The sequence below is a fragment of the Pongo abelii genome, chromosome 10 (assembly GCF_028885655.2).
Source record: "Pongo abelii isolate AG06213 chromosome 10, NHGRI_mPonAbe1-v2.0_pri, whole genome shotgun sequence".
Taxonomy (NCBI): Eukaryota; Metazoa; Chordata; class Mammalia; order Primates; family Hominidae; genus Pongo; species Pongo abelii.
In genome coordinates this window covers 46,454,470-46,469,602 of record NC_071995.2, presented here as the reverse complement: position 1 = coordinate 46,469,602, position 15,133 = coordinate 46,454,470, and the positions used below count along the sequence as shown (strand labels likewise).

Here is a 15,133-nt window from a genome sequence, read left to right as displayed (position 1 = left end):
AGCACGTTTCAATTTAGACTAGCTACATTTCAAGTGATGAATGGCTACATGTGGCTAGTGACTATAGCTTTGGCTAGCACAAATCTGAGCCAATTTTCTTACTACGTTTTCCTTTGAACTCTTGTTACTTTTTAGAAACCTAGCATGGCCCCAAAGAGGAAGTTCTAATAGGAGCCATATGTTCAGTATTAAATGGTTACAGTACTGTAGGAAGGTTCTGCAAATGTATTTTGGTGCTGTTGAAAAATATATACTTTATGGCCAGGCGCGGTGGCTCATGCCTGTAATCCTAGCACTTTGGCAGGCCAAGGCGGGCGGATCACCTGAGGTCAGGGGTTCGAGACCAGCTTTGCCAATATGGTGAAACCCCGTCTCTACTAAATATACAAAAATTAGCTGGGCGTGGTGGTGGGCTCCTGTAATCCCACCTACTCGGGAGGCTGAGGCAGGAGAATCGCTTGAACCTGGGAAGCAGAGGTTGCAGTGAGGCGAGGTTGCGCCACTGCACTCCAGCCTGAGCAGCAGAGTGAGACTCTGAAAAAAAAGGCCGGGTGCGGTGGCTCATGCCTGTAATCCCAGCACTTTGGGAGGCCGAGGTGGGCGGGTCATCTGAGGTTGGCAGTTTGAGACCAGCCTGACCAACATGGAGAAACCCCGTCTCTACTAAAAATACAAAATTAGCTGGGTGTGGTGGTGCATGCCTGTAATCCCAGCTACTCGGGAGGCTGAGGCAGGAGAATTGTTTGAACCGGAGGCGGAGGTTGCGGTGAGCCGAGATTGTGCCATTGCACTCCAGCCTGGGCAACAAGAGCGAAACTCAAACTCAAAAAAAAAAGAAAAAAAGCAAAAAATATATACTTTTCATTTTCTTATGTCTAAATCACATGAACCATAAAACCTTAAATATTAACCTGAAAATGAACCAAATATATGGTGCTTTTTCTGTAGCCACATATAAAGTGTTACCTCTCAGCATACTACTTATTTATTTTTTAAAGAAAATGTGTACTGAATGGGCATAAGGGATAAAGATTGTATTTCACAAAAAAATTAGCCGGGCGTGGTGGTGTGCACCTGGAATCTCAGCTACTTGGGAGGCTGAGGCAGGGGAATTGCTTGAACCAGGGAGGTGGAGGTTGCAGTGGGCTGAGATCACACCACTGCACTCCAGCCTGGGTGACAGAGGGAGACTCTGTCTCACAAAAAAAAAAAAAAAAAAAAAAAAAAAAGATTGTATTTCAGTTCTTAACTCTACCTCCTAACTCCACTCATGCCTTTTATTGTTTTGGTTTCCTTGGAAGGGATTGTTAGAATTGTTTATACTTTATATATTGTGCCTTTGTAGGGAATAATTTCTGTCTTCTCACTTTTAGGCTTATTTGCAACAAGTTCAAGATCTGGTCATTTTAGAAAGCATAATTTTGCAGACTTTAGGTAAGTTTATTTTCCTTTGAAACATTTTTTTAAATTATGCAATAAAATGATTTGATTTTAAAAATTTGCTATATAGGAAGAATATTTCTTGGGAAAGTTTTTGTAGTGTCCCTCTGTTTCCAGGTGATAGAGGTTGTAGACCTGAGTTTAACCTTGGCCTGTTCCATAGAGTGAATGCAGGTAGTACAGCTGACCTTTGAAACAGCAGCCAGTGGGTTATTATTTTTTTTCATTCTAGGGTTCATTATTTGCTTTTTAAGTTTTGGTGATTTTTACCCTCAAAAATTATAAAAACTGTCTAAAGAATGTTTTTCCTTCCGTGGATTGTTATGGCCTGTAACAGCATTTGTTTTTAAAATTGGTAACTAGTGTTTAGAACAGCAGAGTGAAAGTGGGGGAACTTAAGCTTTAGTGGTTGCATGGGCAACTCTGATGATATTGTGTTATTATCTGTTATTTTCATCACATAGGCTGCCTTTAAAAGTTTAGAAAATATGAAAATACAGATTTTTTTTTCCTAGTTCTTTTGGGCTATCATTTTTCTCTTCTAGGTAGGGTAAGATTTCATGAGTTGTATGTCAAAGTTATTGGCATAGACACAATTTTTTTTGCATATATATATATATATGATGAGTTCTTTAAAGTTTATCTCTCAAGTTAATTTATTCTAGTTAACTTTTTTCTTTTTCTTTTTTTTTTTTGAGACGGAGTCTCGCTCTGTCGCCCAGGCTGGAGTGCAGTGGCACAATCTTGGCTCACTGCAACCTCCGCCTACCTGGGTGCACGCCATTCTCCTCCCTCAGCCTCCAGAGTAGCTGGGACTACAGGCGCCTGCCACCACGCCCAGCTAAATTTTTGTATTTTTAGTAGAGACGGGGTTTCACCGTGTTAGCCAGGATGGTCTCGATCTCCTGACCTTGTGATCCGCCCGCCTCGGCCTCCCAAAGTGCTGGGATTACAGGCTTGAGCCACCATGCCCAGCCTCTAGTTAACTTTTTTTCTTAAAATATCTTCAAATTATATTTCATGGGACAATGATATTTTTCTGGTGGAATAAATTTCTATTAATATTTTAATGTGGAAACCAGTAAGGTGTAATTCACAGTTATCCTTTTAGAATAATTTGTAAAATGTAAACTTCTTAATAGTTTTTTAACCAATTACTTTTTCTTTTAAGGCTTTGAACTAACAATTGATCACCCACATACTCATGTAGTAAAGTGCACTCAACTTGTTCGAGGTAAGGAATCCCAGCTTATGAAGACTATCTCAAATTGTTTTCCCATTTAGAGGTTGTGGTTTGTGGTGGACAATACATAACAGTTCTGCTTTGGCCAAATTTAAAGGCCTACTTGGCTTAACTCAAAATGAGTTGTTCTGACTTGATGTTTTTCTGTTGGGTTCTTAAAAGTAATGTTTTTAGATGATCTCTAGTTAAAGAGAGCTAACCTCTTGAGAATGTTTGTCAAAGTTGGGCAGGTTGTGAAGTTATTTAACAGAAATGTTATGAAAGTTGTGAGGAGTGGGTGATCTTATTTTAATTCTGGGGTTGATTAAAGGCCACCTAGAGGATCATACAGAATTTATTTGGGCTTTCCATGATATACAATCCCTTGGCAGAACTTTTCTTTTTAATTCTAATTTAACAATATTAGGTATAATTGAATGAAACTCTCTTATTTAGTTTAAGTAGTATCAAGAATATCTGAACACTATTGTGCCTTTAAGTACCTATTATGATTTTGTAGGCCAAACTGATAATTGGTCTTATTTTACATTTTACTAATATGTGTTTCATGTGAAAATTCCCAAATTTTCCCAAGTTCTTTATATTTGAAAGTATTAAAATGTTATATTGAACAAGGGTAAGACTAGAGATGGATGTATGTTAATATTGAGAAGACTGTGTCCTGAGGAAGATAAAAATTTGCTTTGTCACCCAGAACAGTTTGTTTTGGAAGAAGTTAAATTTTTTCATTGTAATATATTACAGTATTTGATGATTTGGGGATTAATTAATTAAATCTTAATTTAATTAAGGCTACTTAATTAAAAACTTTCTTTTTTTTTTTTCTTTGAGACGGAGTTTTGCTCTTGTTGCCCAGGGTGGAGTGCAGTAGCACGATCTTGGCTCACCACAACCTCCCGCCTCCCCGGTTCAAGCAATTCTCCTGCCTCAGCCTCCCGAGTAGCTGGGATTATAGGCATGCGCCACCACCCCAGCTAATTTTATATTTTTAGTAGAGATGGGGTTTCTCCATGTTTGTCAGGCTAGTCTTGAACTCCGGACCTCAGGTGATCTGCCCACCTCGGCCTCCCAAAGTGCTGGGATTACAGGCATGAGCCACCGCGCCCGGCCTTAATTAAAAACTTCCTTAACAGCAAAAGTCACTTTTCCCAAATATGTCAAAGTCTTCTAGATTCTGATCTTGCTTCTAGATCATCTTAGTTCATCCTGTAGTTTAGTGTTTCTCAGTGAATCCTTACATCAGAATCTCTGGGTTACTTGTTAAAAAACGCTTGCACCCTTCTCTAAACATTTTTTTTAGGGAGCAGGTCTAAGAATTGCATTAAACAAGTACCTCAGATATGTGGCGTGCAGAATTAAGCTTGAGTACCTAGATCTGGAAGCAGCATAGTTATTAATGTTAAAATTAAAAATCATTGATCTGTCTACTTTGGCAGAATGTAAACGTCAGGTTTACAGGGACCGTGTGTGTCTCATTTGCCACTATATTCACAGTACCTTGCAAATATTAAATGCTTACTAAATATTTGTTGAGAATGAATGGAACTAATAACTTTTTTCCTCCCCACCCCTGACTTTTTTTTTTTCTTTAGCAAGCAAGGACTTAGCACAGACTTCTTACTTCATGGCAACCAACAGGTTTATATTTTAATTTTTTTTTTCTCTTCGATTTTTGGTATAGGACTTTACTTGGGTTTGATACAGTGTGCTGTAGATAATTCTCGTGAATATTGATTTTTCTGCACAGTTTTCATGTTGTACTTTAAATTTCCATGGTACTTTTTAATTTTCTAAGGTTATGTAATTATTTAGTACTGATTTTTTTGATAACCTCAATTCTGCATGATAGTGACTGAAAATCTAATTTGGAGGATTCTGCAATAATTACATATATATATATATATATATTTTTTTTTTAAATTATTATTTTTTTGTGAGACAGAGTCTTGCTCTGTTGCCCAGGCTGGAGTGCAGTGGCACGATATCAGCTCACTGCAAGCTCCACCTCCCAGGTTTATGCCATTCTCTAGCCTGCCGAGTAGCTGGGACTACAGGTACCCGCCACCATGCCCGGCTAATTTTTGTGTTTTTAGTAGAGATGGGGTTTTACCTTGTTAGCCAGGATGGCCTCGATCTCCTGACCTCGTGATCTGCCCACCTCAGCCTCCCAAAGTGCTGGGATTACAGGCATATATATATGTATATATATATAATTTTTTTTTTTTTTTAAGACAGTCTCACTCTGTCTACCAGGCTGGACTGCAGTAGTGTGATCTTGGCTCACTGCAACCTCTGCCTCCCGGGTTCAAGTGATTCTCTGGCCTCAGCCTCTTGAGTAAGCTGGGATTATAGACTGGCGCCACCATGCCCGGCTAATTTTTTTGTATTTTTAGTAGAGATGGGGTTTTGCTATGTTGACTAGGCTGGTCTCAAACTCTTGGCCTCAAGTGATCTGCCTGCCTTGGCTTCCCAAAGTGCTGGGATTACAGGTGTAAACCACTGCACCTGGCCAATAATTATATTTTAAAATATTCCTTTTTCTTTTCCCTCTATCAATCAATGGGCACTTACGGATGTAAAGAGTTTCAGTCTTTTTCCTTCTTCCCTTTTTAAAAAAAGTAAATGAGACTGGGCTCAGTGGCTCATACCTGTAATCCCAGGCTGAGGCTGGTGGATCACTTGAGGCTAGGAGTTCGAGACCAGCCTGGCCAACATGGTGAAACCACATCTTTACTAAAAAATATGAAAATTGGCAGGGCATGATGGCACATGCATGTAGTACCAGCTACTCGGGAGGCTGAGGCATGAGAATTGCTTGAACCCAGGAGGCAGAGGGTGCTGTGAGCCGAGATTGCCCCACTGCACTGCAGCCTGGGTGACAGAGAGAGAGACTCTGTCTAAAAAAAGTAAATGATCAGTACATAACTTGTATTACCAAATGACTTGCCCAACATTGTTAGTTTAATGGAAACCAATGATATCCCTAGTAACTGTCAGGGCTAAGAAGTTCATTTTTATAGCCTGTTATGAAAAAGTTTTGAAATAAACCAACATATTTATACTTGAGAGAGTAGTTGTCTATTTATTATTTTAAATAGACCAGAACTATGATTGGTGAGAGACAAATTGTTTTTAATATATTTCCTTAAGTATTTGATTTACGGATTACATAGACCAAAAAGCTTAACAATTTTCCTTAGGATCTGAGCTTAGTCTCAGGATAATAGGTAATAAATATTGACTTCTAGGCTTGAATACTGGCCCAGAAGTCAATGTTTTAAAGAACTTGAATTCCCAGCCTTTTTCCTTTTTTCCTTTTTTTTTTTTGGCTCTGGTCAATGTGTAGATTAAGTGATGTGTATTCAAGAGTTTTTAAAATGTTGTTACCTGAACAGGTGGGTTAATAGGAAATTATATTGAGTGCTAGATCAGAGCATTGCATATTTCTTACCCTTCTTACTCTCCTGTGTATTTTTAAGCCTTTTTTTTTTTTTTTTTTTTTTAAATAATGGAGAGTTTTAGCTTTGGGTTGAGAATTGAGAGCTCATGACACTCTCTGTTTTCTTCCCTCTGATGTCAGCCTGCATTTGACCACATTTAGCCTGCAGTACACACCTCCTGTGGTGGCCTGTGTCTGCATTCATCTGGCTTGCAAGTGGTCCAATTGGGAGATCCCAGTCTCAACTGACGGGAAGCACTGGTGGGAGTATGTTGACGCCACTGTGACCTTGGAACTTTTAGATGGTAAGTTTTAGAGTAAGGGACCTTGAAAAGCACTTGCTATTGATCTGTCACATAGCTGGCCAAAGGTGACTTGATTCAGATGAAAATAGTTAGTTAGTAGTTGAGGTTATTCTTGTTTCATTACTTCTGTTTCTCTCAGTCTTTCTTGAATGTTCTGTTTTACTTGTAGAACTGACACATGAGTTTCTACAGATTTTGGAGAAAACTCCCAACAGGCTCAAACGCATTTGGAATTGGAGGGTAAGCATCATTACTGTCAGCTTGTGGAACAAAATCAATTTCTTTTGACTGCACCGGTGAATATACCAGTATTGAATATGTACCCTAGGTTTGGAATTGCCCTTTTTATAGTTCACAGTAATCATGACTTCCACTTCATACCTTGGATACTGTTGTAAAAGGCAGTGTCTCTATGGGATAGCAGGATTTGCTTTTCATTGTGTAACTCCTGTGATATGATCATTTGAGCAGTAACACTGGTTCAGTATTTTCTGTGTGGAAACTGGTAGGGAAAAAACATGGCTTCTCTGAGTCAGAGTATTGGCTTCTGGTAGAGGCAAGATAGAGAATTACAAGGTTAGAGCTGGTATCATAGTTTTGTGTTTGATATTACCTACTTTTAAAATGGATTTTAGAATTTTGTTTTTATATAGGTTGTAGTCTGAAGTTGTATTTAAATACTTGTCAAAGTCTTACTCAGGAATAATGGAATCATTCCTCTTTTTTCTGTCAGATATAAAACTTGTTTTAAAATGTTTCCATTGTTTTCTCATAAATCCAGACAGATAAAGTTAATTTCATTCTCCTGAGTTGAGTGAGTGGCAGAGAGTGAGTTTGCCTCTTAGAAGCCTGAGATTAGAAGTAGGCTTGAGAGGCCGGGCATGGTGGCTCACGCCTGTAGTCACAGCACTTTGGGAGGCCAAGGCAGGTGGATCAACTGAGGTCAGGAGTTCGAGACCAGCCTGGCCAACATGGTGAAACCTCGTCTCTACTAAAAATACAAAAATTAGCCAGGCATGGTGATGCACACCTGTAGTTCCAGCTACTCGGGAGGCTGAGACAGGAGAATTGCTTGAACTTGGAACGTTAGGTTGCAGTGAGCCGAGATTGTGCCACTGCGCTCCAGCCTAGATGATAAAGTGAGACTCTGTCTCAAACAAACAAACAAACAAAAAACAGCAACAACAAAAAAGAAGTAGGCTTGAGAGCACATAGTTCATCTTTTACTTTAGCATAAAACCTCACCAAAATTTCTAGAATTCGGTTATGGACTAACTATAATCATAAGCAGAAGGCATGGATGTTCATGTATGAATTTTAGATAAGTATAGATTCTTTGTTGTTGTTATTGCTTTGTAACATTTGGATAGATTGCTGTGACTCTTAATTGAAGGTTTTAAAATCTTCTCTTGATGGTAATATTTACTGGATTTCATGTTAGGATGGCCTCCTGCCTGTGGCCCATCCAGAACTTCCAGTGTTGCTGCAAGTACAATCTACTCATCTCAGTGTTTTTTTATTTAGTAAATTACCTAAGTAAAGAGATGCTATTTGCTTCATTCCAGGCATGCGAGGCTGCCAAGAAAACAAAAGCAGATGACCGAGGAACAGATGAAAAGACTTCAGAGCAGACAATCCTCAATATGATTTCCCAGAGCTCTTCAGACACAACCATTGCAGGTTTAATGAGCATGTCAACTTCTACCACAAGTGCAGTGCCTTCCCTGCCAGTCTCCGAAGAGTCATCCAGCAACTTAACCAGTGTGGAGATGTTGCCGGGCAAGCGTTGGCTGTCCTCCCAACCTTCTTTCAAACTAGAACCTACTCAGGGTCATCGGACTAGTGAGAATTTAGCACTTACAGGAGTTGATCATTCCTTACCACAGGATGGTTCAAATGCATTTATTTCCCAGAAGCAGAGTAGTAAGAGTGTGCCATCAGCTAAAGTGTCACTGAAAGAATACCGCGCGAAGCATGCAGAAGAGTTGGCTGCCCAGAAGAGGCAACTGGAGAACATGGAAGCAAATGTGAAGTCACAGTATGCATATGCTGCCCAGAATCTCCTTTCTCATCATGATAGCCATTCTTCAGTCATTCTAAAAATGCCCATAGAGGGTTCAGAAAACCCCGAGCGGCCTTTTCTGGAAAAGGCTGACAAAACAGCTCTCAAAATGAGAATCCCAGTGGCAGGTGGAGATAAAGCTGCCTCTTCAAAACCAGAGGAGATAAAAATGCGCATAAAAGTCCATGCTGCAGCTGATAAGCACAATTCTGTAGAGGACAGTGTTACAAAGAGCCGAGAGCACAAAGAAAAGCACAAGACTCACCCATCTAATCATCATCATCATCATAATCACCACTCACACAAGCACTCTCATTCCCAACTTCCTGTTGGTACTGGGAACAGACGTCCTGGTGATCCAAAACATAGTAGCCAGACAAGCAACTTAGCACATAAAACCTATAGCTTGTCTAGTTCTTTTTCCTCTTCCAGTTCTACTCGTAAAAGGGGACCCTCTGAAGAGACTGGAGGGGCCATGTTTGATCATCCAGCCAAGATTGCCAAGAGTACTAAATCCTCTTCCCTAAATTTCTCCTTCCCTTCACTTCCTACAATGGCTCAGATGCCTGGGCATAGCTCAGACACAAGTGGCCTTTCCTTTTCACAGCCCAGCTGTAAAACTCGTGTCCCTCATTCAAAACTGGATAAAGGGCCCACTGGGGCCAATGGTCACAACACGACCCAGACAATAGACTATCAAGACACTGTGAATATGCTTCACTCCCTGCTCAGTGCCCAGGGTGTTCAGCCCACTCAGCCCACTGCATTTGAATTTGTTCGTCCTTATAGTGAATATCTGAATCCTCGGGCTGGTGGAATCTCCTCGAGATCCGGCAATACAGACAAACCCCGGCCACCACCTCTGCCATCAGAACCTCCTCCACCACTTCCACCCCTTCCTAAGTAAAAAAAAAAGAAGAGGAGAAAAAAACTTCTCTAAAAAAACACATACTTTTTCTTTTTTTTTTGGACTAAGAAAATTACTTATGAAATATGTCATCCTTCTTGGACTAGGGAATAAATTGATATTGAGACATAGTTAGGAGGGTGGTAGAAGGCCTTGGCTATTATATCTGCTGTCTCATGCATTTAACTATTTTCTTACAGTTTTTACTGGTATTAGAGAGGTTTTGAAGCTGTGAAGGATTAAGGACACATTCTGAATTCTTGGCCTCTCTACCATCTAATTAGGTTGATTGGAGTTGGTATCTTCCCTCTTCTTGCCAGAGCCGGAAAATGGAGGGTTTGTTGTATCAGACAATTGTGGATCCTTTTGGTGTTTAATATATCAGAAGAGAGGAAGTATTTAAACGTCAAATCTTTTAATAGACTTAAATAATTTAAAGAAAGTAAGTTATCTGTTTAGTTTTTTTATATAATTGGGAAGGGGATAGGGATTTTGCTGTGTGTATGTGATACATAGCAGTGACTCCTGGTGGGTGGGATTGGAGGGTGGGAATGTGTGAGGGTGGGTGGGAGGCTAGGTTTTTGGTTAGGAGTTCTGAAATAGGCTCAGGCCACTTTTTTCAGACTTTTAAGTGTGTATGTAAGTGTGGGTATGTGTGTTTTTAAGCGTGTATGTTTAAAAATCATGTTTTATCTTTCCCTCCCTGTTCTTTACCATTTTCATTTTCCAACAGTCTACTAGAGAAAAACATGGTTGGCCTTGAGAACATAAAGGAAGAGGCATGTATTTGACATGGTATTTTTCCCTTTCTTTATGTTATAATTGAGTAGTAGCCCTCTAATTTGTAGTTTGGGCAAGTACAGCCAACACCCTGACTCTTAACTTCATTATGAGATCTTCCTTTTTACCCCTTTTTTTGTTTTTGTGCAAAACAGAGATGGGGTTGAGGAAGCAGGGTTGGTGAGCAAGGCCAGCTTCTGCCCTACAGAATTGGGTGTGTCTTTTTTTCAAGTGAGGCTTTGGGAAAGTGTTCAAATGAGGGCCAGTCTTAAGGTCTCTAAGAGATGGGGAATGTGCTATGTATATCCTGCCTGTGAAAGCCCAAACCATATGGGAGAAGCTAGAGGATAGTAAAAACAATGAAATTGTGATTTGGAAGTTTTAGAACATTGTTTTAAAAATTACATTATAAATGTAAGACATGCTTTTTATGTGTATATCCCAAGGGAAACAGCTACATCCTTAAGTTTTTGCAGCCTATATGACTTAAGATTGGAGCTTGTGAATTTAACAGTACTGGTGCCATGAGAATGAGCAAAACCTAGCCAATGGATACTATTATGTTTAGATTGTTCATCTTTGGTAGCTTTAGGTTCTTGATCGAGGTTCTTAAGATTTCCGAGTCCTTTATAAAAATAGGTCAAGAGTCCTGTTGTTATGGAGGCTTGATTATCCCAGATATTAGGAGTGAACATTTTTGATAAAGAAATCTTTCAGAAAATCTTGGCTACAAAGAATTCTAAGTTAGTTGTCTAACCACTGAAAACTACCTAGCCAGAGATCATTTAATGGGATATTCTTTGATCTTCATTGCATTTTTTTTGCTCTGGAAAAAATGGTGCAATTTGAATTTGTTTTCGTGATTTGATTGTAGCTTACTTCATGCCAAGTATTTTTTAGGGAGAGGTTGAATTATTTTTCATTTGGAAGTCATAGGGAGACAGGAGTTGTACTTACGCTGCTACTTGCCAGGAACAGGTTGGGAAGAAAATTGTGGCTGTTGGAATTGATGACGTACTGGCCTAATATAGAAAGGAATTTGTAGGCAGGAGTAAACGTTAACTGACGGTGGGTTAGTGCCCTGCATCTTGCATATTTGAACTGTCTAGAGTTCCTGCCATTGCTGGGTATAAAATGAGGAGCTCTCTATTGACCTGTAAATCATTAATACTTCTTGACTTGGAGTGTCACTTCACTTTATAGATGACGTTTTCCTCTTTCCGCTTGATATTTTCTGTGTTGTGTTAGATAATTGGTAGATATATAGTTGTGGCTTAGTACATTTAGGGCTTCTATTTATTTAGATTTTGTTTGGTGGAGTCTGTTTCCAAAAGGGAATGTGCCATTTAGTCTGCATCTGTATCTTTGTGGAATTGATGATCACTGGTTTGATTTTGAAAAATGTCTTTTCCAGCTTTTAGTTACTCTCATCAAATGTCACATATTTTCTAATCACATGCACTCCTTTACCACAGAGGCACATAATCATTTGGCCTCATAGCAGTTATCCATGGCCATGCTGTAGTAAAGTTCCTTAGAACTTTGTCAGGAGTGAACTAGAAAAAAGTGCTTACTAGGGCCTAAGAGTTGCTTTGTGCTGTGTAGTCTGGCCTTTGCACTAGTAGATCATTGCTGACATAGGTCAGTTTAGAGACCTTTCTGTGTTAATGTCTCCTGGTACTGTCTTAAGATACATACAGTGTCTGTTTTTAGATCTATGCATATGTCATGAAGCTCTTTGTGGGCTCTGCATGAAGCTGCTGCTTTGTTTTTGGGTTAACAGATGTGCCTGTCAACTGGCATGTGTATTGTCCAAATTCCATAAACTTAGGGTTTTTAAGGGCTGTGTGGTTTCTGAGCTCTATGTGTCTTTCCTATCCTTGCACCTTCAAAGGGTGAGAAATGAGATTTATACATCCAAAGTTAGTCTGGTAAACATGGCTTTTTGTTTCTTCATGTAACCTAGACTGTCAAAAATAAGTGGTGATGATAAGTAGGCCTGGAGTCTCAGCTTCTGTAAATCTCATTCCTAAAATTTTGCTAGACTCGTGTTGGCAAAAACAAATACCTGTGGATTGTCCTTAAGGCTTTTAATCAGATACTTGTGTTGCTGTTAGCTGAACTGTAGTGAAGCATCGATCCAAATCGGTCTTTTGAAGTATCAGTTATGCTTTTGAGTTTAGAAAATACTTAGGTGTTAGTCTAGTCTTCCCATTCATGAATCAGTGTATGTCCATATCAGAGAGCCTCAACTTCTTTTTTCTTCCTTTTTAAAAATGATTTTAGTGTTTTGATTTAGTGTATACTACACAGTTCAGTATTATTGGCTTTACCAGTGTTGACAGAAAAATTTTAAATCTCCAGTTGCAAACAGCAATGGATTAGGATATGGAAATAAAATCATGGTGACATCACTGCTGAGTTATCTTAAACCTCTGCTCCCTAATTCTCCATATTGAAATGCATACTCCTCCACATACATGGCTTCTAGGTAAAGGCAATTGTAGAGGGGCCCTGTCTATACCAGTATGGTTGGATTTTAAACATATCTGTGTTTCCGTTATTTTGGGAACTGATTAATATTTACAATTTTTTTGTTTATGAGTTATTTTGATACTAATACTAAGAAAAGAGAGAATCTTGAAGTTGAAATACAAATTTTATTCATTTGGTCTTGGGAGAATTTAAGCAGTCTATGCAACTCATCAAATGGTGAGAAATAGCCCTCCGAGGTTCCAGTAAGCTTTCAGTGACATTGATACCTCCCCAAGTTTCTTGAGTTGCTGCTCGTTAACACCCAGCTTTTAACTGAGTGTTTGCTCTTGATGGTTTAGGAGGTTTTCATGTTGTATCACACTGTCAAGTTTTATTTTGTCTTTTTATCCCTCCGTGGATGTGAGTTTGAAACAAGCACGGTACAGTAATCCTGCTTGATAGAGTAGTCTGGAATGAGAATTACTTTTTGGGTGGGAGAGTTCTCCATTTTAATGTTTCTAAAGTTTTTCATATGAACTTGGCATTGGAAAAGGGAGGTAAAGAAAAAGTGCGTTTACTAAAAGCAGTGTCTACTCTTCCCCTTTATGAGTGTGTATTCATGGCTAATGAAAAAGAAGGACTCTTGGGTTTTGTGTTGCCATGTTAAGCATGGAGAGGGATGCTTGACAGCATGCTAATTGAAGCCAGAGCAAGTATGTCCTTCATCAGGTAATCAGGAACTCTTCAGTTGAGGCTGAGGAACTAACTGATTAGTTGTTGATCATAATGTAATTGGTTACAAAGTGGAAGTGCTGGCTGGCTTAAGTACCCAAAGAAAAGAATGCAGCAGCCTAATTTAGTGTTACCATATGTTACTGAATTCGAAACTGACCTTTTTTCCCACCCTACTTCACATACCTAAAACTGTTTTCTTGTCAGACCAAAGAGCAAAAAGAAAAAAAAAAGTAAAACACTTTACCAATCTATGTCACTCAGGTACAATTTTGTGGTGAGATTTTTGTCTGTTCTCTTTGTATTGCTCTTAAGAGTCCTTTCTCAGCATATTATTCTGCCATTGCCTCTGTCTTCCTTGGGGCACCTCAGCTCTGGATGCTACCCCTGGGATATCTACTGCTGTTATGTGAATGATAGGAGGTAAGTGACCATTATAGTAAGGGCTCTTTGTAAAAAAATACAAAAAATTTAAAAAGGATGTATACATTTTATAGTCTGGCTATCAGTTTGATATCTTGCTGTCAAGTATGTTTCTCAATCTGTATTTATCCATCCCATCAATAAATGTTAATGGTAAAACACTCATTTGATTGTTGTTTATGTGTACTGTCCTCAAATTAGTCCTTAGTCTTTTTTTTTTTTTTTGAGATGGAGGCTAGCCCTGTCGCCCAGGCTGGAGAGTACAGTGGCCCGATCTCGGCTCACTGCAACCTCTGCTTCCCGGGTTCAAGCGATTCTCCTGTCTCAGCCTCCTGAGTTGCTGGGATTACAGGCGCCCACCACTACGCCCAGCTAATTTTTGTATTTTTAGTAGAGACAGGGTTTCACTGTGTTGGCCAGGCTGGTCTCGAACTCTTGACCTCAGGTGATCTACCCACCTCGGCCTTCCAAAGTGCTGGGATTACAGGCGTGAGCCACCGTGTCCAACCTAGTCCTTAGTCTTTAACTGTAATTTTATTGATATGTTTACAATTTTGTTTCAATTTTGGTATTAGTATGTTTTCTTATTGTGCAAGATCCTGTGGGAATTGAGTCCATTGGAAAGACCCAAGATTTGTCGCTCAGTAAACCCAGTAGTATAAAGTATGTTATAGTCAAAGGGAAGAAAAAAAACCCTCACTCTATATTGTTACATGAATACCTGGAAGAGTAACTTGTACAAAAAAAAATTATAGCACTAACAGATGATGGCAGCATGTACTGCTTATCTAGCAAGCATTATCAACATGATTCATAATTGTATACGTGGTTCTTTGAAAAGCCTGACATGTTAGTACAGACATAGCATTGTATCTGGAAGAAAATACACTTTGAAGAAAAAAACATTCTCGGTAAAATTTTTCCTGGAAAAATTGATAGTGAATACTCATCCTGAGACATAATAAAACCACATTTACAAGGTAACTCTTGTAAATTACACACTGAAAATAAAGAACTTTTATGCTAAAGTACTCCATACTTATTACACAAAGTTAGTAATAGATATAGTTTGAAAGCTTTAAAAGGAAAAAATAAATAATGATACTTCTGAAAAGTCACTTGAGTCGTTTCTTCTCCTATTTTCTAAAATAAGGTAGCTAATTTTACAAACTGTATACCGCTCCTGAAAAAAATAGGAAATCGGAAATCTTTGCAGAAGTTGCTGACAGAATAGGAAGATGCCGACAGTTTAGGAATTCTGGTGTAGTTTGAAGCACTTCCCTGCTTTTCATTCATTCCTTCTTTAGAAAATACCTACTTCCCAACA

General features: G+C 39.0%; 1 protein-coding gene across 3 annotated transcripts in view; it reads left to right on the top strand.

Moving 5' to 3' along the window:
• The window catches only part of CCNT1 (cyclin T1), a 28,749-nt gene extending 14,778 nt beyond the window's left edge, over positions 1-13,971 (top strand). For 2 of the 3 annotated variants that reach the window (XM_054527194.2, XM_002823161.5), the window contains 6 exons: positions 1,374-1,434; positions 2,612-2,674; positions 4,276-4,321; positions 6,264-6,427; positions 6,597-6,667; positions 7,993-13,971. In XM_054527194.2, the coding sequence (XP_054383169.1) occupies positions 1,374-1,434; positions 2,612-2,674; positions 4,276-4,321; positions 6,264-6,427; positions 6,597-6,667; positions 7,993-9,396 (1,809 nt within the window). In that variant the 3' untranslated portion in view covers positions 9,397-13,971. The remainder of the gene's footprint in view (positions 1-1,373; positions 1,435-2,611; positions 2,675-4,275; positions 4,322-6,263; positions 6,428-6,596; positions 6,668-7,992) is intronic. The other variant, XR_008511939.2, reaches the window with a different exon arrangement.
• Positions 13,972-15,133: the final 1,162 nt, after the last annotated feature.